General features: G+C 36.9%; 1 protein-coding gene across 13 annotated transcripts in view; it reads left to right on the top strand.

Annotated features, from left to right (window-relative positions):
• The window catches only part of CAPRIN2 (caprin family member 2), a 45,217-nt gene extending 22,765 nt beyond the window's left edge, over window positions 1-22,452 (top strand). For 2 of the 13 annotated variants that reach the window (XM_030939386.1, XM_030939383.1), the window contains exons 7-19: window positions 545-712; window positions 1,768-1,811; window positions 2,719-3,396; window positions 5,921-6,043; window positions 7,555-7,636; window positions 8,694-8,749; window positions 11,079-11,180; window positions 12,771-12,917; window positions 15,329-15,497; window positions 16,868-17,053; window positions 18,123-18,223; window positions 20,368-20,431; window positions 21,529-22,452. In XM_030939386.1, coding sequence (XP_030795246.1) covers window positions 545-712; window positions 1,768-1,811; window positions 2,719-3,396; window positions 5,921-6,043; window positions 7,555-7,636; window positions 8,694-8,749; window positions 11,079-11,180; window positions 12,771-12,917; window positions 15,329-15,497; window positions 16,868-17,053; window positions 18,123-18,223; window positions 20,368-20,431; window positions 21,529-22,097 — 2,489 coding nt within the window. In that variant the 3' untranslated portion in view covers window positions 22,098-22,452. Of the gene's footprint in view, window positions 1-544; window positions 713-1,767; window positions 1,812-2,718; window positions 3,397-5,920; window positions 6,044-7,554; window positions 7,637-8,693; window positions 8,750-11,078; window positions 11,181-12,770; window positions 12,918-15,328; window positions 15,498-16,867; window positions 17,054-18,122; window positions 18,224-20,210; window positions 20,255-20,367; window positions 20,432-21,484 lie in introns of all 13 variants that reach the window. The other 11 variants (XM_030939392.1, XM_030939391.1, XM_030939385.1 and 8 more) reach the window with 11 other exon arrangements.
• Window positions 22,453-24,281: the final 1,829 nt, after the last annotated feature.

The raw sequence follows: 24,281 nt of genomic DNA, 5'->3' as shown, positions 1-24,281 counted from the left end.
TAATATTAGTAATCTAATAGAGGTTGTCCAATATAGGACTTTCTAACCCAACCTAATAGATTTTGAGGAACTGACTTTCACTTCTCTAAAGCCTTAATTACTTGGGGAAGATAGAGTGGTTGCTAGTTGTGATGTCTTGGGAGCAGATAGGAAAAATGACTTATTTCTCATCTCAGAGAATAGATGTATGCTTTTGTGACATACTTGATTAGGGTCTCTGATTTTTAGTCATTTTTCAAATGGTGGAAATGGAGGTCCAGAGAAACTAAAGTGACTTGCTGAACTTTTGAGATTCTGATCTTGTTAAAATTCGTATTGATTCAGCATAAAATAAAGATGGACTGTATATTTACTTTTCATGGTACTGATAAGTTCTCCAGTCAGTACCATGAAAATGTAAACTGTTGTAAACTATTGTAACGATGTATTGTGTACATCAATGTAAACTATTGTAACGGTGTACTACAACTAGGATAAAATTAGGATTTCCCAGTAATTTTCAGTGAGGTCATGTGACAACTAAGTCTTAATCACTCTTTCTTAGACAAACACTTGAAAGATCTACTGTCTAAATTGCTGAACTCAGGCTATTTTGAAAGTATCCCAGTTCCCAAAAATGCCAAGGAAAAGGAAGTACCACTGGAGGATGAAATGCTAATACAATCAGAGAAAAAAACACAATTGTCGAAGACTGAATCTGTCAAAGAGTCAGGTTTGTTGTGACCTCTGAAAATCCTTATAGTGGTTGCATTTTTTAATACCCCAAATGAGTCACATATTGTACAATGATTGCCTTATTTTAATTTGTAAGGTTCTACATGCATGGAAATCTTTACTTACCGCAGGATAAACCTAGGTTTATAAAACATCTATAGGCTTTATCACCATGATTTACAGAGTGAACCTTATTAGAAATATTAGTTTGTACTTTTTCCCACAAGAATACATTGGTTAAAAGGAGGCATTTATGGAATTTCCGTAAACTTCTCTGTTAAACTACTAGTGGGATAATTCTGTTTAAAATTGTTTACAATGAAAGTTATGGTAGAATCCAATACTGTAGTAGAATGAGGATGTAATTAACCTAAGGTTGAAATATCGATTCAGGAGAAAAAAGGGCTACAGTCAGTAAAGAAAATATACTTTTAAAATTACCATTTGCCTGGGGAATAAATATTTTGAGCAAATGGCACTTTTGCTTTTGTTTACCAAACTTGGATTTATTAACTATCTCTTCTAAGGAGGTAGTCCAGGCAGGGTTCTGGTAGCCATAAGCAAGAGTCAAACCATTTTCCATGTTTATTTCTCCTTAGTTCTTAATACAAAGTCCAGTGCTTAAGTATCTCCACTCTCTTATCCCCTCCTAACCTTAAACTGGCTTGTAAGAGGTTTTTAAGGGCTCTATTTCAAGCTGAGATGACCAATTTTTACCCTATGGGACATGAGCTATAATGCTAACTTGAAAAAAACTGTGTTTTAGGGTAAGAGGAAATAGTCTTATTTTCAATCAGATATCAGTTTTAAACCGAAACTTGACTTTTGTGAAGTGTCTTACATAAGGAGAGCTACTAGTTTGAACTAGCCTCAGACCACATGCTTTGGACTAACAAGCAATAGAATTCCTCTTGCCATCAATATACTTGATTGTATTGCCCTTTTGCTGTTATGAGTCTTCTGAAATATGTTTCTAGAATGAATTATAGTTGTAATCTGTCTAAAAACTTATAGTTCCCGTAGTGTTTATTCGAATTCTTTTTATCATCCCAGAGTCTCTAATGGAATTTGCCCAGCCAGAGATACAACCACAAGAGGTAAGATACTGAAGGACAATTTGCTGATGTTGATTTTCCAGCCTTTTGTATAGGGTTGTGGTTGGAAGCTAAGGCTCTGGAGCCAGACTGCCTGAGCTTGAACACTGGTTCTGCAGTTTACTAGCTTAGGGACTTTGGGCAAGAAGTCTGATCCAGCTGTGTCTGTTATTCCTCATATGTAAAATAGGGATAATGATAATGACTAATTCATGGGGTTATTGTGAGGATTAAAGAGGTTGATCTAAATTCTATATTACTTAGAATTTGACCTGGCACACTGACTGCCCAAGTGTTAGCTATTTTTGGCCCCTGTGTTAGAGGAACTTTAAGATGCACAGGACTTTGCCTGTCTCCAGAATTTACTCACATTGGTAGCAGAAAAGGGTATTTGTTTTCTCTCTGAAGTGACATTGAAATTCATGGGAAGCTGAAAAGAATGGGAGATTCAAAAACAGTGTAATTGATGTATAGGGGAAATAAATAAAACACTGGTAGCTTAGGAAATGTAAGGTTTAAGGTTACATAATTTAACTTCGAAGTTGAACTATCCTCTGCCTTTTAATGTTTGAGGGAGTCACCTCGGGAGAAGGGTCCTAAGGCTGGCAAAGGCAGAACAGCCTTGGTAGAAGAGTCCGAATCAAACAATTGTTGCCAGTCTTAGGCAAGTCAAACAGAAATTGCTACTTCTGAAGTAGCGAAGTCTGTATTTCTGTTAATTGAGGAAAAAAGAATGGACAGAAAAGAAGGAAAGAGAAGTAGGAAAGTCTTTTCAAGTAGAATAAGGACAGAAATTTCATATTAGTGCAACAACTTAGATCAATGGACATAACGATACTAATAGGGTTGAATATTCCCTTCAAGGTCTTCTATGAATTTTGTGACTTAAGTGCATTGTTTCTCTATCTAGTTTCTTAACAGACGCTATATGACAGAAGTAGATTATTCAAACAAACAAGGTGAAGAGCAACCTTGGGAAGCAGATTATGCTAGAAAACCAAATCTCCCAAAACGTTGGGATATGCTTACTGAACCAGATGGTCAAGAGAAGAAACAGGAATCCTTTAAGTCCTGGGAGTCTCCTGGTAAGCACCAGGAGGTATCCAAGCCTGCAGTTTCCTTAGAACAGAGGAAACAAGACACCTCAAAACTCAGGTCTACTCTGCCAGAAGAGCAGAAGAAGCAGGAGATCTCCAAATCCAAGCCATCTCCTAGCCAGTGGAAGCAAGAAACACCTAAATCCAAAGCAGGATATGTTCAAGAGGAACAAAAGAAGCAGGAGACACCAAAGCTGTGGCCAGCTCAGCTGCAGAAAGAACAAGATCCAAAGAAGCAAACTCCAAAGTCTTGGACACCTTCCGTGCAGAGTGAACAGAACACCACCAAGTCATGGACCACTCCCATGTGTGAAGAACAGGATTCAAAACAGCCAGAGACTCCAAAATCCTGGGAAAACAATGTTGAGAGTCAGAAACACTCTTTAACATCACAGTCACAGATTTCTCCAAAGTCCTGGGGAGTAGCTACAGCAAGCCTCATACCAAATGACCAGCTCCTGCCCAGGAAATTTAACACAGAACCCAAAGATGTGAGTTGATCTGTATCATTCTGCTTCTGTCAGTGTAGGCATAAATAAGGTGTTGTGGTAATGACTTTTTAGTTCTCTCTCTTTTTTTTTTTTTTTTCGAGATGGAGAATCACTCTGTCACCCCGACTGGAGTGCAGTGGCACAACCTCCGCCTCCCGAGTTCAGGCGATTCTCCTGCCTCAGCCTCCTGAGTAGCTGGGACTACAGATGCATGCCACCATGCCTGGCTAATTTTTTGTATTTTTAGTAGAGACGGGGTTTCACCTTGTTAGGCCAGGATGGCCTGTATCTCCTGATCTCGTGATCCACCCACCTCACCCTCCCAAAGTGCTTGAGATTACAGGCGTGAGCCACTGCGCCCAGCCTTAGTTCTCTTCAAAACCCATGTGAAGTTAATGTATAAAATATTTCACCCTCTTTAGTGGGTAGATTTATTATATTCCCTTGAAAACTGGGAGTTAATCTAGTCTGTCTTTGAACCTAATCTGAGATGAAATTTCTGCAATTATAAAATGTTGTTTTAATGCCAAAATTTTAACAACATAACATGATATGAAAATAGTAGATAGTTTAGACAAGACCATAGTGTGAACAAGTGAGTAATGTAAATGCTTGTCACAGGATGGGAGATACTGTATTTCATTTGTTGTCATTTACCTGCTATATGAATAACTTTTTCTGACAAGTTATATTTTTCTATATTATCTTGCTTCTCTTCTACTCCTTTATGGTCACTCAGTTTAGCCCAGGTCTTTATGAAGGTGGTTTAGGGTGGTTGCAGATACTTCAGTATTGGGGGAAGGATTTGAATTAGTTCTCTATTTCCATTTCAAAATGAGAATTTTTCCAAAGGTAGGAAGAGTGTTGGCATTAAATATTTTGTAGTTAGGTTTTGGAGTACAAAATTCAGTTAAAATATAAGGCCACATTCTTTTAAGCATAAATAACCTATTTCAGGTAGGTAACACTTACATTGAATAATTCTTGGGTATAGTACTATGTTAGGGTTGCCTTTTATTGTAAATTACTTATTTACTACTATTTATAACGTAAACTTGTTACCACCTCATTTGCTGAGATGTATGAACTTGTGCTTCCACTGATCTCTTATCTCTGTGGAGTAGTCTTCCTTGCACTTTTGTGCCATTTTAGCTAAAGGCTTTCTGATAAACCATTGGCCCTCTAATAATGTGAAAAACATTTTGCTTGGGGAAAGCAAAGCATTGCATTTTATAAGTAAATTACCCTTGGCTTAATTCTGCTATGGAAACAAAATTTTAGAGTTATGTGGCTGTTTTGCTCTCCTTTCTCCTTTCAAGTTGCTAATATTAATTTTAGCTTCTTCCTGACCCTGCGGAAGATTAGCAGCTTTATTTTATTAACCAAATGTTGCACAACCATAACTGTAATATAACTATTTTGAAAAACATATTTTAAAACTCAACTTAATATCTCAATGAAGCTGCTTTTAAAAACGTGGTTTAAAATTCCAGTAGGTATAGCAATGCAGAACTTTTATCATACCAGAATATTATCATGCTATTTGATGAATTGCATTTAAAATCAGGGTTGCATATTTGGAAAGGTCAAAATATATTTAATTTGCTTTTGTGGCACAGATAGCATTATATTGAAGTTGCAGGGTTTTTCATTTACTGAGAGGAGAGAATACTTCTGTGTGTAATATAGTATTTTTCTGTCTTTCTTGGAATCTGAGCCGTCTAGAATATTGACTAAGTACAGTCAAATGCAGAATAGAGTTCAAAGCCAAAAGACTAGATAACGTGAAATTAATCACTAATGTTCAAACCTTCCTCCTAAAAGAGTCTCATATGTATTCACTTATGGTCTCTTAACTCTATTTTATCTGGTACCTTTGACAAACTTAGCTGTGTATCTTCTTTGAAAATTAGAAGGTGGAGAAGAGGAGCTAGTGGAGACTGGCATGTTGACAGCTTTAAGAAGTAACTGTAAATTGGTCTAATTTAGGATGTGTAGCAATTTTAAGCAATTTAGGATGAATATCAGTAGCCCCCAAGAGTGTACTTACTTTATAACTAAATATAGTGTATCCCCCTCAATTTTAGGGTATGTGTATGTATGTATTTATATATGTATTTACATTTTGATTTCTGAAATCAGATCTTAAAAATGGGATGTATATTTAATGTGGTAGTAGTAATTTTTGCCCTGGAAAAAAAATCATTGGTATGTCTCATAGTCATTGGTGTCTTATACTAGAGGACATATGGTAACTTGTGTCCATAATGAAAACACTCTTAACAAGGAGGTTCTGTTGGATCTTAATTTTGTGTTTTAGAAAGAGTTCCATGAAAATTGTGAAGGGGAAAAATCTGTTTAAAGTTTGCTCATTTAGAAACAGTATTTATGAGAAAATTCTTTATCTGTGATAAATGAACATTGCTGTTTTTTCTTTTCCTTTAAGGTGTAGTGATAAGCTGTTTCCTAGACTAGGCTCTTGAATTTGAATTTCGCTCTTACACATTATGGGTTTATCTTGTAGGTGCCTAAGCCTATGCATCAGCCTGTAGGTTCTTCCTCTACCCTTCCGAAGGATCCAGTATTGAGGAAAGAAAAACTGCAGGATCTGATGACCCAGATTCAAGGAACTTGTAACTTTATGCAAGTATGAGTCATTTACAAAATCTTAAATGATATTCATGGGGATTCTAATTGGAAACATTACAGTGAAATTATTGTTAAGAGCATTGATTATTCTGTCAAGTCCTGGGTCTGCTGCCTCCTAGCTCTCCTAGCCTAGAGTTTAGGCAAATTACTTGATTCTGCCTCAGTTTCTTTATTTGAAAAATGAGGATTATTGTTCCTGCTTCCTAAGTTTGTTAGAACAAAAAAAAAATGAAGTAAGCATGTGAAAAGCTTAACTTGCACAAGTATCATTACTGCTATAGATCATCAGTACTGAGAACTGTGAGAACCTACTCTATGCTTGGTATTGTTAGGTACCGTTGTAGTATAGATATAGAAAATAAGACATTCATTGCCTTCAAGGAATTTATATTCCAGTTGTAGAAGATTGTAAATTTATGTTAAATCAACAGTTAAATGATAAATTGTGTTATACAATATGTTTATGTTGTGAGATACACAGAATTTGAGAATAGTATGAGATTACTGAGGGCTAAAGTAGTCAAATAAGTATTTTTGTTTAGTAAAAGATCCTGAGCTTTGAATATAGACATGGGTTTTAAATTCTGTTACTTACCAGCTGTTTAATTGACCTTTAACACTTATTTGCAAAATGTAGGAATTGCCTATACCATCAGGTTACTTGAAGATGAAAGAACTAAAATGCTCCCTGCAAATGTGTAGCTTAAGTGTGCAAAATACTGGAAACTTTTCTGGGAGAACTGAGATAGGCAGAAGAGAGTGATTTCTCATCATGGAAGTGTTTTAACAGCATGAGCTAGTAAATGGTTGAGATAAATAGGTGCTCTTTGGTTGGGTGTAATAAAAATGGGGGTTCTGATTAGACTAGGATTGATGGCTATGTGTAGGACCTTAGTAAGGTCAAGAATTTCTTCTCCAACTTAGTCCTTAGATTTACTATTGTAGTTTTTTTGTTTTGTTTTGTTTTGTTTAAAGACAGGGTCTCACTCTGCTGGCCGAGGTTGGGGTGCAGTGGTGTGATCAAAGCTCAGTGCAGCCTCGAACTCCTGGGCTCAAGCACTCCTCTTGTCTCAGCCTCCTGAGCATCTGGGACTACAGGCACATACCATCATTCCTAGCTAATTCTTTAAAAAAATTTTAGTAGCAGCAAGGTCTCGCTTTGTGCCCATGCTGGTCTCGAACTCCTGAGCTCAAGCAATCCTCCTACCTAAGCCTCCCAAAGTGCTGGGGTTGCAGGTGTGAGCCACTGTGCACAGCCTACTCTTGTGGGTTTAGCACTCTACACAGCCTTAAGGTATGGCAGTTACTTTAGATTTTAATTTTAATTCTTAATTTCTTTTTCTATGGAGACTATTTTTGGCATCTTGAGATAGTGATTAGCCAGATACCTATAGCTTTAGCTAGATATCTGTAGCTAATAGACTATAGGCAACATCATGAATAATTTAATGGTAATAGCTTTTAAATGAGTAATCTCTGTTTCTACTCTATTTAAAATTGTATCTTTAGGAGTCTGTTCTGGACTTTGACAAACCTTCAAGTGCAATTCCATCGTCACAACCGCCTTCAGCTACTCCAGGTAGCCCCGTAGGTATGTAATCATTCTAAAGACTTGGAGCAAGCGTCTTGAGCTAACAGCTGTTTGTCGTTGCTGTTGTTGTCTTTTCAAATGGTTTTATTTTAGATGTCCTAATATGTTGGTATATTAATTTATTCTAACTGTATACATCTGTTACCAGTTATACGTGGGGAAATTACCGTTAGGACATTAGTGTACTTAACTGACTTGTTTCCACTTTTTGGAGAAAGGCTCTGGATGGGTGAATGGAAATACTCAATAGCTGTTTTTGTAATTTATGTTGTTGTTGGAGTGAATTCTGACCAGAACTTGCTTGACTCCTTTGGACTCTAAATCTAGTGTTGAGGCTTTTAGGTCTTAACTACGGGTGCGATTACCACAATGAAGTGGAGAACGGTGATTAACACAGTAACTAACAAAGGAGCCTACGTTAGAATCTGGCCCGATGCTTCAAAGCTTAGGGTTTTTGCTCCACATTTGTTTTTCTCCAGAGAGGAGTGACATAAAGCTAGTCCAGCTGTAGTGAGCAGTATACACCAGCTTGAAGATTGGTGCAGCAATTCCTGGGTGAAGTAAGAGTAAATAGAGAGTAATTAATGAAAGTGATGAATATTAACAAGAAGAAACAAACTATATAATTGAAAAGTATATTAATATATATAATCAGAAAAAAACTGAACAGATGATCCAGATAAGATTGACTTTGAAATTTGTGAAACTTAAGTTTATCAGTTAATTACTATGCATGGTAGCTCGGGTCTTATCTTCCAGATCACTATTATCAGTTATTTTTTAATGTCTTAGTTCTTTCTTTTAGAAGTCTTGAAATGCTATTTTTGTCCATTTAACCTTAGAACATCACTCTGTGTCACCGATGGAACTAGTATTTTCTATTCTTCTACAGTTCTCTCTTTTTAAAACTCTTAATAGAAAGTGCATAATGAACTTGAAACCTAGTCCTTCCAGCTAATGCCTTTTTTTGTGAAGTGTAAGCTTTAGTTTCCTCCTAGTTGATACGCATAAGCTTTTGTCTTCCCTCAATAGTTACTGTTTGTTTTACTTCTTGCAGCATCTAAAGAACAAAATCTGTCCAGTCAAAGTGATTTTCTTCAAGAGCCATTACAGGTAACTTTCCAAATTAATCTTTTATTCTTTATTACTCAAGGAAGAAGCTCTTGCTTTGGAAAGAATAATCAGACTTACTGATTCTAATGTACCTAATGAAATTACTGAAAGTATTCTAAGCATATCTAGTTTAGTAGATTAAATACAACTTGTCCTAAAATGATTCCCTGATGACTATGCTGAAAACATCTAATACAGGTTTGCTGACTTTAGTAAGGAGAGAGCAAGCCTGAAGAAGTAAGAGGGTACCTTGTCTAAGAATATTATGTTCTCTTGAGCTTAAGTCATTTAGTTTATTAACATAGTAAAGTGTCTGAAGAAAGAAATTATTATTTTTTTTAATTTTTTTTATTGAGACAGAGTCTTTCTCTGTCACCCAGGCTGGAGTGCAGTGGCATGATCTCAGCTCACTGCTACTTCTGCCTCATGGGTTCAAGCAGTTCTCTGCCTCAGCCTCCCGAGTAGCTAGGATTACAGGCGCCCACCACCACACCTGCCTAATTTTTTTGTATTTTTAGTAGAGATGGGGTTTCACCATCTTGGCCAGGCTGATCTTGAACTCCTGACCTCGTGATCCACGCACCTCAGCCTCCCAAAGTGCTGGGATTACAGGTGTGAGCTGCTGCACCCAGCCTTAATTTTCAAACTGTAGTTATTGAGCAGGGTATATTGAAGTTTTTCCTACTTTCCTCCAATTCACTCACTGCTTTTACTGAAGCAGTTAAATTTTATCTGTTCCAGCTGTTTAGGGTTCTCCATAAGGCTTTCAATTGACAAATTTTTTGAAAAGCACTGGTCTAGTTCAGTAGTTCTCTGGTGGAGGCTGTGGGATGGCTGCATCGGAAGCCCCTGGTCACTTTAATAAGGTATACATTTCTAGATAAGACCTTAGACCTGTTAGAGCAGAATTTTCTAGGGTGTTACCTATATTTTTAAAAACTTACTGGTTGAATCTTCATTCCCATTTTTTGGAACATTGGTTTCAAACATCATGTTTATTTACCAATAACCCACCTCCAACTGGTCTACTTAAAAAGCACTAATTTGGAAGCAGGAACTGCCATCACTTCTAAATAAATACTAATATAAATGTCTTTGTTATTAAATGAACCTTTTAACTGAAATTCAAGCCATTTTAAGATTAACTATCAAGTGGCCTAAGATGCCTTAACCTAGCGTCTGTGAATCTTCACTTAGCAACAGAGTTAGTTATTTCCCCACAACAGCCAGTTCTACTTTTCTTGGGCACTTGTCTCATTACTTTAATGACAGAGCCAGAAGAAAGACCTAGTTTTAGAAACACTCTAATCTCATAATGGTTCTAATATTTTGGCCAGATCTAAGTTAGGCCTATTTATTTGGGTAATATAAGATGTTCTAAAGGATTTCCAATATTTTTTTCCATGAGATCTTGAAACTTAATCCCCAGTCTCCTTCCTAAAAAGCAACATATCATAATGCCTCCTTCAAGAAGGTCACTGAAACATAATTTCTCTGTTTTGTTACCCTTCATTAGTTTCCAGTTCACCTATTTTATTACTTGGGGTCCTCAGAACCACATAGAAGCATTTAGATAAAAGGAGTGGATTCACTGAAACTTTAGACCTTGCTCTTGCCAGATTTTTATGGGTGTCTCTCTGCTATTTTTGAATACCTGTTGTGTGATAGAATTCTTTCCTAGCCACTCTTTTCATTTTCTGTAAGTTACAGTTGTCACAACTTTTGTTCCTAATGTACTTTCTCCCAATTTTTATTTTACATATGCTATCAGCTTTGATTTTTCACTGGCATTTTTGGTGCCATTCTGATTTATGTAGAGCTTATTCTTTCTATTTATGCTTTAGCCTGCCTTTTTAGGACACTGATAGCACTTAGCATGAAAGCATAGTTACTATGATCCTTGGCAGAGCTGTGCCTACAGTGTTAAATATGCCCAGAGCTCACCTTCCCATGGATGCTATCTACTGCAGGGCCAAGAATCAGTGAAAATGGGATGAGATGTGTAGTTTTGGTGACCAGGCCTGGAAAGGCAGTGTAGCAGGCTGCTTGTGTTTGAATCTCAGCTCTGCCACTTAATTGTAGTATGATCTTGGGCAAATTTCTTAACCTTTCTTTGTCACTGCTTCATTGTCAATAAAATGAGAATAGTACCTACCTCACAGATTACCATTAGGATTAAATATATTAACATGTGTAAAGTGTTTAGTAGAGTGCTTCTTGACACATGTGCCTGTTCAGTAAGAGTAACATATTAGGAAGGCCAGGGCCCAAGAAATCTAAAGTGAACAAAATGTGCCTTTTACAATGTTTTGTATTTTCCTGTGTCTAGGCTGCTTCTCCAGTTACTTGTAGCTCAAATGCTTGCTTGGTTACTACCGATCAGGCTTCTTCTGGATCTGAAACAGAGTTTATGACCTCAGAGACTCCTGAGGTAAAAGACCAATTGTCTTAATTTCTTTTGTGTCTTAAAGAATAGCAGAACCAGTTTATCTTATGAATTACAGGCGTGATTAGTTGAATGATGTACCATTTATACTTTATTAATGTATTGCTTTCTATAGATACTGTGATCTTAGAACGTATACAGATAACTTTATTGTGGCTTTGGCATATAAATAGATTTAATATGGTATTGCCTTATCTAGTGCAATAAATGCCAATTTTTAATCTAAAATAATGAAAAGTGTAGGTAGCATTAAGTCAAATTTCTCACTATATTTACACTGGAGGACTTTTAGGAGAAAAGTTTCTTATTTGTATAACTGAAAGCTCAATAACTTTATATTTTTAATATTAGCACTTACTGAGTTGGAATGAGTTACAATCTTATTTTGGCTAACTTTGTCAAAAATATTTTGGGTCAGGTGCAGTGGTTCACGCCTGCAATCCCAGCGCCTTGAGAGGCCAAGGCAGGTGGATCACTTGAGGTCAGGAGTTCAAGACCACCTGGCCAACATGGTGAAGCCCCGTCTCTCCTAAAAATACAAAAATTAGCTGTGCACGGTGGCGTGTGCCTCTAGTCTCAGGTACTCAGGAGGCTGAGGCCGGAGAATTGCTTGAACCTGGGAGGCTGGGAGGCGGAGTTTGCAGAGATTGTGTGCCACTGCACTTTAGCCTGGGTGACAAAGTGAGACGCTGTCTCAAAAAAAAAAAAAAAAAAAAAGGCATTTTAACGGTATTATGTTTGTGCTTTCAATTTCAATTCTAAGTTACAGTTTTTACTAAGTTTGAGTAAATTCTTAAGATGGACATAGTAGGATGAATTTTGAGGGGTAATTTAGCGACTATCAGGTATTTTTTGTTAACTATTATACAAGAATATGTATTCATTATAGAAGATAAGAAAATATAGATAATCCTTAGTTTTTATGGTGCTGACTTGATCTGAATTTAAATTAACTCATTCCTCATTTTAAGAAGAGGAAGAAGTGATTGTTACCAAGTAACTCATAGCTGTCTGCCTCACAGTCTAGTTGAGATTGGTTTTTGGTATTTTTTAAAGCCTTTGGATTTATAATCTGTTACGTCAAGAACTTGGGGCTTCCTTAGGTAAGGATTACTTAAATCGGATCAGAGTTGTTTTCTGTTTTAGGTAGCTGACTTAGAAACCCACTAATAAGTCTTTAGAATAGAGAAAAATTAACACTAAACAACTAACCCAAGTTTTTTCTTAAATCCAATTCTGATGTATAAATTTTGAATAATATTAGGTTCTTAACCGGAAATTACCATTTCAGGGTTTGAAAAGAACGAGGTGCATAAAAAAAGTTCAGCCCCTCATCTGTTAGACTGATTATTGGTAAGACTCTTTCACTTAGTCAGCAAGCTGTGCAAAGCAAATACTGGTATGCATCCTCAGCAACTGAGATTTGAAGTTGTAAGCAAAAGCTATTCTTTTGCATTCCTGTGTCCAAATGTCATCCTAAAGAACTTGCTGACTTATGCTAGTTTGGGTTTTAGAGTAAGTTAACTGCTTGTTATATGGCAGGTGATTGGCTGATGCTGCATTTCTCCTCCCCAGGCAGCAATTCCCCCAGGCAAGCAACCGTCTTCACTAGCTTCTCCAAATCCTCCCATGGCAAAGGGCTCTGAACAGGGCCTCCAGTCACCTCCAGCAAGTAGTAGTTCAGTAACCATTAACACAGCACCCTTTCAAGCCATGCAGACAGTGAGTATGAAACATGAATGATGATTGCAGTTCATTATTCCTGTTAAAAGCCATTGTTTCTCTTACATAATTATTGGGTACTATGTGAAAAGTTTGCCTTTTGTAAAATTTATTTGAGTTCGTAGAATTACATTTGGCCAATGACAATGCTGTTGTGGTAGAAGAGTAGGAAATCCGCAGGCTCTAGAATTTTAAATGGGTGTTTTATCAGAACATTATTCCCTCTTTCAGAATTAGTAGCAGGCAAAGTCGAGGACACATATTAAACAAACACAATGTGTGGGTGAGAAACAGAATTTCTAGCAACAGCTTAATAATACTAACCATTACTAATATCAGTACTAGTGTTATTCCCTAACATCAGTAACCTGAAATACCGGACACATACTTGGGTGTTCTGTCATTGCTGAAACTTTCATTTTATTTTATCCTGATCTCAAGATGGTTTTTGGAGATTTGTTCAGATTTGTGTGGTGTTTTGAGTTATGTATTTTTCTACAAATTGTAGTTAAGGCTTTTTTTTTTTTTTTTTTTAATAATATTACAGCTAGTTTGGTATGTTTATTCTCTAAACACAGACTAGTCTAAAACAGTTCTTCGGGGGGAAGAAAGCCTTAGTGAGCCAATAAGAACCCTTCCTGTTGGTGCTTAGTGTCCCACTCCAAGCACTTTGATGGTGGTAGTGGGGCCAGTGGAGTAGCATGGAAAGCAGGCATCACCCGGGGAGATTGGCTGGTGAGTCCAGACAGTTGAATTCACTCACCTTATCACTTAGAATATCTTATTTCTAGACAGAATAGTTTTCTTGCTTTCACTCTTTTCCTGTCAGTTCATCCTGCACAGGATAGCCACATTGGTTTTACCTTTACTTTTGTCTAATTAAAAGCAAGCAGTGTTCCATTACAGAATGAAATTTAGTCCTCTGATACTCAGTACCTTTTCAAGTCTGGTATACCTGCCACACTGGTCCTCTGGGCTTGCCTTCTATATTCTTATCACAATACCTTTTGCTCATGCCAATCTGTTTTATCTGCCTGTTTGAATCCTACCCAGTACACATTGGTTCTTACTCATTTATTGATTAAAGAATAGTTACAAAACCAGGCACTGTTCTTAATCACTGAGGTTGTAGCAGTGAAAAAAAGTAAAATATGCTCAGGAAACTTAACATTTTATTATGGAGGTAGGAGGGCTGGGGAGACAGATACCTGTATATTAGGTGCTGTGTAATGTAAGGAAAAATGGAGCAGAATCAGGGAGCTAGAGAGTCATAGAAGGACAGATCATTGCTTACCACATGGTAAAGATTCAGTAAACGGTGAAATATTTCGTTCATCTTTAGTTTTTGAAAAAAGACCGTTTTCCCTTATAGCTTTTATTCTCAGTAAGCATTATTATGATAGCATAGTAGCAGGAAGATTAACTTTTGCTCTTATGTGTAAATTCTGTCAGGAATAGAGTAGGAGTGTTTTTTTTGTTGTGTTTTTTACTGTGGTAAAGTATGTGTAACAATATTTACCATTTTAACCTTTTTAAAGTATACAATTCAGTGGTATTATAATAGTACATTCATAATGTGCAATCATCATCACTACTTTTAGAACTTTGTCATTATTCCAAACAGAAACTCAGTATCCATTAAACAATAATTTCTATTTATTTGTAACCCCCTCCACAGCTCTGCTAATCTCTATTCTACTTCGTTTCTATGAATTTACCTATTCTACCTCATATAAGTGGTATCCTACAACATTTTTCCTCTTGTATCTGGCTTACTGCACTTTGCAGAATGTTTTCAGAGTTCATTCACGTTATAGAGTGTATCAGAATTTCATTTTTATATGGCTGAATAATCCATTTAATGTATGTACTTCATTTCGCTTATTCATTCATCTGTTGGGAAGTTGAGTTGTTTGTACCTTTTGGCTATTCTTCTGAATAATGCTGCTATGAACATAGGTGTATAAATAGCTGTTTGAGTCCTGCTTTCAATTATTTGGGGTCTATACCTAGAGATGGAATTAGTGGATCATATGTTAATTCTATACTTTTTGAGGAGGCAGCATACTGTTTTCCACAGGGTGGCTGCGCCATTTTGCATTCCCACTGGCAATGCATGAGGGTTCCAGTTCCTCCGCATCCTTGCCAACACTTATTTTCTGTCTTTTTGATAATAGCCCTCCTAATGGGTATAAAGTTTGTATTGTATTATGGTTTGGATTTACATTTCCCTAATGATGATGAGCATGTTTTCATGTGCTTATTTGCCATTTATATTCTTTGGAGAGATGTCTATTCAAGTCCTTTGCCTGCAAAATAGAAGTTTTTGAATGTACGATTTTTCTGGATACCACCCTTAAGAATTTTCTTTGAAACTTCCCAAATGACTCAGCGTGTCCTTGTCTTTTAAGGTATTTAATGTTAATGCACCTCTGCCTCCACGGAAAGAACAAGAAATAAAAGAATCCTCTTATTCACCTGGCTACAATCAAAGTTTTACCACAGCAAGTACACAAACACCACCCCAGTGCCAACTGCCATCTATACATGTAGAACAAACTGTCCATTCTCAAGAGACTGGTAAGATCTTTGCATATGATATTTGGAAGACATAGATGGACAGCCAATTGAATGGAAAGCAAGTCTAGCAAGTCTGTAGTGACACTTTAGAAGTATTTTCCTGACTAGTAAGCATTATTTCTTCACATGTTCCTCCAGTGTTGAGAAAAACCTAATGCCCTTTCCTGTGTTGAGTTTACCTATTTTTAATTTTTGTAGAGATAGAACTTACAAGACTGATTTAACCTTGAAGTGGGTTTGTATTTTCAAATCTATTTGCTTTGATTACCACAGACAGTGATTGAGGTAGATGGGCACTATCTGACTGCTTGTATGAAGGTTTTGAAACCATTCTGTTAACCCTTTTAACACAGATGGTTATCTGTCCTTTTCTTTTTATCTTATAACAAAAGATTGAAGACTGTGAAGAAATGACTTAGTATGCTCATTGTACAGTTTGCTTAGAGATGGGAGACTATTTTGATCTTTCATGCTGTTCTAAATCATGAATAGGTAACTTTGTACTCATTTCTTAATTTAAATTTAAGAAGCACTTGTAGATTTTTCATATTGGTATTTCAGATCCCTATTGAGTTTTTTAACTGAAGTCGGAGCAAATGAATTGAGCATTCTGAGTACTTGGCTAATCAAGTGATGAAGAGGTGGTAATATAAATTCTGGGACCTAGGCACAGATGACCCAATTGTCTTCTCCCCTCTACTGTTGAAAGACAGGGCAGGTGACTTACGTAAATGATATTTTTGTCATGTGCCTTCTCAGATACAGTATTAATTAGAATCCATTTTCTTTTACTCCCTCATCCAGAGTATTTAGCCTGCTTTTTAAAAATTGTCATAAAATATACATAAAAATTACCATTTTAATCCTTTTTAACTATATAGATATTCTGTGGCATTAAGTACAACCAAATTGTTGTGTAATTATTACCACTGTCCACCTCCAGAACTTTTCATCTTCCCCCAACTGAAACTTTGTAATCATTTAATACTAACTACTCCTCCTCCTCTCCCCCTAGCCCCTGGCAACCACCATTCTACTTTCTGATTCTGAAAATGACTGCTTTAGGTACCTCATATAAGTGGTATACAATATTTGTGCTTTTGAAACTAGCTTATTTTACTTGGCATGTCTTAAGGGTTCATTCGTGTTGTAGCATGGGTCAAAATTTTCTTCCTTTTTTAGGCTGAGTAATATTCCATTATATATGAATTATGTATTTGAGTCATGTAGATGAATTGTATATATGAATATATATCTCCTATTTGTTTTTAAAGGGAGCAAATTGTATTAATGATTTTGATATATATTGGCTTTTAAGTATAAAGACTATTACCATTTAACTCTTGGACTCCAAAACCGTTTTTCTTAAGCAGCAAATTATCATCCTGATGGAACTATTCAAGTAAGCAATGGTAGCCTTGCCTTTTACCCAGCACAGACGAATGTATTTCCCAGACCTACTCAGCCATTTGTCAATAGCCGGGGATCTGTTAGAGGATGTACTCGTGGTGGGAGATTAATAACCAATTCCTATCGGTCCCCTGGTGGTTATAAAGGTATGCCCTGAATAAAATTTAATTATACTGAATTATTTTGTCTGTGTGTTTACTTGACTCAAACCATTTTTACCTAACCTTGCTCTTACCTAACCTTTTGTCATTTACAATGTAGTAGAGAATTTCCTGTTTGTGAATAATAAAGTATTTTTAATATACCTATTCTTCATAACAGAGGAACTAATTTTCTGAATGAAAAGCAGATTGATTTTGTGACTTACTGAAGTGGAAGGTTTCACCGTATTGTTTTACAGAGGATGAATTTTCATATTTGAGTGATGTTTTTCTTTTGTTGACTTAATTCTGCTAAAAGTGAATTTGGGCATATTTACAAAATGCCCATTATCTAGTTATTTGTTAGATTATGTCACAAAGAATATAGAATTTGAGACTATAATAATGATATTCTCTTAAACTTTTGTTATGATTCCAAGTATCCTAGTCACTACTTATTATTAACAAAATACTCTAGACAGGCCGGGTGCAGTGGCTCACACCTGTCATCCCATGACTTTGGGATGCCGAGGTAGGAGGATCATTGAGGCCAGGAGTTTGCGACCAGCCTGGGCAACACAGTGAGACCCCGTCTCTACAAAGAATTTTTAAAAATTAGCTGGGCATGGTGATGTGCACTTGTAGTCCCAGCTACTTGGGAGGCTGAACTGGGAAGAATGCTTGAGTCCAAGAGTTTGAGGTTACAGTGAGCTGTGATCTCACTACTGTGCTCCAGCCTGAGTAACAGAGTGAGGCACTGCCTATAAAAAAGCAAACAACAAGAAAACAACCCTTGACAGAGGCCCTAAGTAGCTAACTGCCCTACCACCACGCTTTCCCAACCCCAACCTGCATTTTAGCAGTAGTAAATTTATAAACCTGGCTTATTTGAAGACATCACATATAAATGTATGTTTTACTGTGGAAGCAATATTAGTAGTTTGCTTAAAGAGGGTATAATTCTAATGATGGCATTATACAATCAATTTAACTTTTAAAGCAATATAGAATTAGACTGTTTAAAAGTTTAATATGATTTTGTACATAATCTTATGTAAGTTTGTTTATTTATTAGGTTTTGATACTTATAGAGGACTCCCTTCAATTTCCAATGGAAATTATAGCCAGCTGCAGTTCCAAGCTAGAGAGTATTCTGGATCACCTTATTCCCAAAGGGTAAGTAAGAATAGTTGTCATAGTTGAATGATGGTACAGTTGTTGATGTTAAGCTGGTGATTGAAGTATATAGCAGAGTCATAATTTGTTTTCTAAAAGTGCACTCTTAGTTTTAAAACTACTTGTAAGTCCTATGGAGAAGAGTTGAGTTGGAAGCTTTTTCCAATTACTCAAGAAAGATAATGATAACTGCTTGTTATGTGGAACTTAGAAGGTGTTAAGGACATTATTAATCATGTTGTTTGCATTAACCCATTTGCTCTTCCACCTTATAGGAGAAACTGGTTCAGAGGTTAAATAACTTATCTAAGGTCACTCATCAAGGAAATGGTAAACTAAGATTAGAACGTGACTTTCTTACTCCAGAGCCCATGATTTTAAGTTTACTACATTGCCTTTGACTTAACTTGCCTAAATAGCAAATGTAGCAAAGCCCTTTTTCGTAAGATTTTTGTTGTTGTTTGTTCTTATTTGAAGAACCCAGCATATTTTCTTTACTACATATGATAAAAGACTCAAGAGTATGTTAGAAATTCCACTTTAACAAACCTTGGGAACTTACGGATTTGAATCTATAATACATCAGCATATTCAGTTTTGAAGTTTTACAAGTCTTTGAGTATGTGTATGGTATCATACTGAGTTCTGTTGGTAATATATAAAATACGTATCCTTGGAGTTTACAGTTACATGGGGTAGGATGGATGTCCACACAGAGGCAGTATTGAAAAGGGTGAAGGCCAGGCGTGGTGACTCACGCCTGTAATCCCAGCACTTTGGGAAGCCGAGGCGGGTGGATCAATTGAGGTCAGGAGTTTGAGACCAGCCTGACCAACATGGTGAAACCCCATCTCTACTAAAAATACAAAATTAGCCGGACGTGGTGGCACACACCTGTAATCCCAGCTACTTGAGAGGCTGAGGCAGGAGAATTGCTTGAACCTGGGAGGTAGAGGTTGTAGTGAGCAGAGATAGCGCCATTGCACTCCACCCTGGGCAAGAAGAGCGAGACTCCATCTCAAAAAAAAGAAAAACACCTTGGAATCTAAATGCCTTGGGTCTGACCCCTCATTTATCACTTCTCTTGCCACGTGACCTTAGATATGTTAGTGAAACTTTTTGAGCTCTAGTTCCTCATCTGTTAGTTTTTCATCTAACACTGAGGGGTAGTGAGGTTTTCTCCATGAGATATTCTGAGAATTAAATGAACTAAAGCACCTAAGTGCTTAGCACTACAGAGCCAGGTGTGTATATTAGTCATACAAATACGAGATGTTATTATGTGATCCTCATGGAATGTATGTGAGGGGAGGATGTTGATTAATATAGACTTAAGTAAAAGAACTGTCTCTTCTTAATACCACTATTACAGTATTTTGTGTGCTCTTTTACATTTCTTCCTGAGGAACAAGAAATTGATAATGCTAGTTGCTATTGCAGAGGGGGGACTGGGAGTATGGAGTAAGAGGCTTTATTATTTTTACCGTATACCTTCTTATCCTGTTTCAATTTTTTATTGCATATAATAATTACACCACTAATTATTCTTTTCATGAGTTGTATGAAGTTTGGCTTCCTTCATACTTGAGTTTGTTTGAAGTACTGCCCCTGGAACATTTTTTCTTAATATATTGGATTATATTTCTAGGCACTAAATATATTTATACAATATACTTTTTTATCAATTTCTTAAAAAAAAATTCCCAAATCCCAACATAGTTGGTATTAGTCTTCCCAGTTTGGTGTATAAATAGAGCAAGGTTGAGAAAAATCTGTGTTCTTGCTTTATGATGTCCTTTTATACTGAGATGAGGGACAGAGGACCATGCCACATGTAAAAATTTCTCTCATTACTCAGCATTGTATCTTTTACATTGTATTCTCCAAGTGCTTTATTGTTTTTCATTTATTAACAGATCTAATTGGTCAGATTAATTAACAGATGAAGCAAGTAATGCCACTGTTGCCCTTGCTTTGTTTTTCTTAGTGTTTGGAAACATCTGAGCCTCTTTGGTTGCTGGGGAAGGCCAGGTAAAGAACTAAAGGGACTAATCTTACAGATTTGCCAGCCAGTAGTCCTGTGTAATAACCAATTATAGTCCTGCATTTTTAATGCCAAGATAAATATTATATGTTCACTTTAGGATAATTTCCAGCAGTGTTATAAGCGAGGAGGGACATCTGGTGGTCCACGAGCAAATTCCAGAGGTAAGAGTAATTAACTGAATAGTTTTTTTTTACCCAAAACATGTCTCTAGTTCTTTCTGCATCCTCTACCAAGTTCTTCCCAAAGCGCATTGCTTTTTAGCGTTTGTCTAGTTGAGGTTTTCAATTTGCTTGAATGTAGTACTAAAGTACTAAGGGAGATATTAGACTACTAGATAGGCTATGGAAACCAATTGCAAATTGAATTAAAAGGGTGGGTGTTTTAAAAAAATCTACTTGACACTAGAGCATATTTAATCCTATATATTCACTATGCTGATTTCAAATATTTTCATATGATGATTCAGGATGGTGGTTTTTGTAATAATGGGTACTTCTACTTTAATGTCACTGCATTAATAGATTCAAATAAGCAACAATTAAGACACTGTGACTTGAAACAAAAGCAGCATACTTATAACACTTTTTAAAATGTGAAGGAACTATTGAAAGTTTGTATAAGGGAGAAAAAAATCATTGAAGAGTAACTTTGTCACAGGAAAGCAATCTTTTCCTTCTGAAAAAATAGCGAGTATTCAGTTTGCCTTTGCCTTCCTCTGAGCAGTGTTTTTGTATGGCACTTAAAACATTAAAAGTGTATGACTTGGAAACAAAAAAAACCAAGCATTCATCATGGGACTTAGTTCCATATCAGTCTATCTCTGAATGGCTAGTGGCTAGTAGTTCTAAAAACTGGTTCTTTTATGTAGTCTCCATTTTCTTGAGACCTTCTACATTAGCTGCTTTGTAGAATGATCTCTGAGAAATTAAGAATTATAGGAGGAAGATGAAGTAAAAAGTGTTCAGACCTGAGTTTTAGACTTTGCTAAGTTATCTAGCCTTTTGGGGGCCACATTTTCTTAATCTTTAAGAAGGATCAATTAGACAAGATTATCTTGGACCTTTCTGGCTTTAGAAGAGTATTGTAAAAACCTATTGCCAGAAAAATCTAAAAAAGTATAATCTAGCTATATATTGCTTTTGTTTTGGAATTTACTGTAAAATGTATCTTTGTCTGTTTCAGTAGCCGACTAATGTTAAATATTGTGTTCAAAGCTAACTGCTTCATTATGAGAAACTCACTGTTGCTAATAAAACAGCAGGGTGGAGTGATTCTTCTCAGGTGAGCAGCCCAGAAAGAGACAACGAAACCTTTAACAGTGGTGACTCTGGACAAGGCGACTCCCGTAGCATGACCCCTGTGGATGTGCCAGTGACAAATCCAGCAGCCACCATACTGCCAGTACACGTCTACCCCCTGCCTCAGCAGATGCGAGTTGCCTTCTCAGCAGCCAGAACCTCTAATCTGGCCCCTGGAACTTTAGACCAACCTATTGTGTTTGATCTTCTTCTGAACAACTTAGGAGAAACTTTTGATCTTCAGCTTGGTAGATTTAATTGCCCAGTGAATGGCACTTATGTTTTCATTTTTCACATGCTAAAGCTGGCAGTGAATGTGCCACTGTATGTCAACCTCATGAAGAATGAAGAGGTCTTGGTATCAGCCTATGCCAATGATGGTGCTCCAGACCATGAAACTGCTAGCAATCATGCAATTCTTCAGCTGTTCCAGGGAGACCAGATATGGTTACGTCTGCACAGGGGAGCAATTTATGGAAGTAGCTGGAAATATTCTACGTTTTCAGGCTATCTTCTTTATCAAGATTGAAAGTCAGTACAGTATTGACAGTAAAAGGATGGTGTTCTAATTAGTGGGATTGAAGGAAAAGTAGTCCTTGCCTTCATGACTGATTGGTTTAGGAAAATGTTTTTGTTCCTAGAGGAAGGAGGAGGTCCTTACTTTTTTGTTTTCCTTCCTAAGGTGAAAAATCAAGCTGAATGACAATTAGCACTAATCTGGCACTTTATAAATTGTGATGTAGCCTCGCTAGTCAAGCTGTGAATGTATATTGTTTGCACTTAATCCTTAACTGTATTAACGTTCAGCTTACTAAACTGACTGCCTCAAGTCCAGGCAAGTTACAATGCCTTGTTGTGCCTCAATAAAAAAAAGTTACATGCACCTTCAGTGTTCCTGTTTGATTAAACATTTAGTTGAGAGGTAAAATATCTGCTTTTTAATATTCATCACTGATAACTCTTGAATGGTTATTTCTTCATGGGCTCCTGCTATTATTTTAAAATAAGACATATATAACAGTTCCTTCCAGGGTTACTTTTCTCTGATATTATGTATGCCATTCATCAAAACATTTCATCTGTTTTCCATGGGCCAAATCATGCATTCTTCTTGAAGCTACTCTATTTTGCAGTAGGGCATGGGTTTCCTTTAGTTAGAATCTTTTGGTAGCTACTACATGTGTAGTAATATACAATAGGAGATACACAGGAAATACTACTGGCCCACCATCAATAAGACTTACACTTTCGAGTGGATTCTCAATTTAATTTGAGCAGGCAAAATGCTAAGACATTAAAAAGCAGAGGCTCTGTGGTCAGGCAATGCTGTCTTTCAGAGTCCTGATTTTGCCACTTAGTAGCTAATCTTAGAGAAGTTATGTTACCTCTAACATCGATCTCTCGCTCTCTCTTTTAAATACTGTTTCTCAGATGTAAAATGTGAATGGTAGATTACCATCAGGACAGCTGTGAAGTTTAAGAATATATCTAAAAGACTTAACATAGTGCCTGGCACATACACATTTAAGAATGCAGTAAAGTTTAGTGTTCATTCTAGCCATATAATACTTTCTCACACTTAAAGCTTGTATGTCCTCTTCAGTAATAAGTTTTTTGTTTCTCAGTTTAAATAATTTTTGGCTGGGTGCGGTGGCTCACACCTGTAATCCCAGCACTTTGGGAGGCTGAGGTGGGCAGATCACCTGAGGTCAGGAGTTCAAGACCAGCCTGGCCAACATGGTGAAACCCTGTCTCTACTAGAAATACAAAAATTAGCCAGGCGTGATGGCGGGCTCCTGTAATCCCAGCTACTCGGGAGGTTGAGGCAGGAGAATGTCTTGAGCCTGGGAGGGGGAGGTTGCAGTGAGCCGAGATTATGCCACTGCCCTCCAGCCTGGGTGACTGAGCAAGACTCTGTCTCAAAAAAATATATGTGTCTATTTTTTTAAAGTGAGCATTTTGGTTGCATTTTCAGGACTATATTAAGGGTTGGAGAAGGGCGTTATTACACATCAACTAAAGCAAGTAATCTGCTGAGGCAGAAAATAATTTGCCGGGTCTGACCCACAAACCCTGGCTGAACAACGGATGAAAAAATGTATGCTGACACAGGTATTTTGCCTGACAGCACGAATAGAGGACTTCACTGCTCGGCACCACTGACAAGAGAGTCCAGCGAGAGTGAAGCCCCGATAAGCTGGTGTTGCTTGTATTTATTTAGTACAGATTTAATGACAAAGGCTTTGAGTCAACACACTTTTGGGTAATTAGCATGCCCGCTCCCCTCTCCTGCCCACCAAGAGAGCAGTCCTGTGCGCAAATGATTAAAGGCCAGGTTCCGAGGCCTAAGTAATCTAGACCAATTCCTTTACATGCCCTTGTTATCTAACCTAATTTTTAAGGAGAATTCAGCTGCCTTCAGCCAAATTTTCTTTTGAAGCTTTTGCAAAACCTGGCCTTCCAACAAGGTTTGCTTCTTTCTCTAATTTCCTCTTATAATTTCTCCCACCACCCTGTCTGAACTCCTACAATAATTGTTCTGGTCCTCCTCTCTGAGGTGTTGAGTAATCTCAGGAAAATGGTATAAGAGCATTACGTTTATTACAGTTAATATTTTTGAGCTGGGTGTGGGTTCAGCAGTTACACCCTGAAGCCATGTTTATCCCTCCATGGTGTTAAATACTAGTATAGTGTTCTCAATATACAAGATGTG

This window comes from Rhinopithecus roxellana, chromosome 10, assembly GCF_007565055.1.
Source record: "Rhinopithecus roxellana isolate Shanxi Qingling chromosome 10, ASM756505v1, whole genome shotgun sequence".
NCBI lineage: Eukaryota > Metazoa > Chordata > Mammalia > Primates > Cercopithecidae > Rhinopithecus > Rhinopithecus roxellana.
Note: the sequence above shows the minus strand (reverse complement) of the source record. Positions and strands in the feature narration are given on the sequence as shown.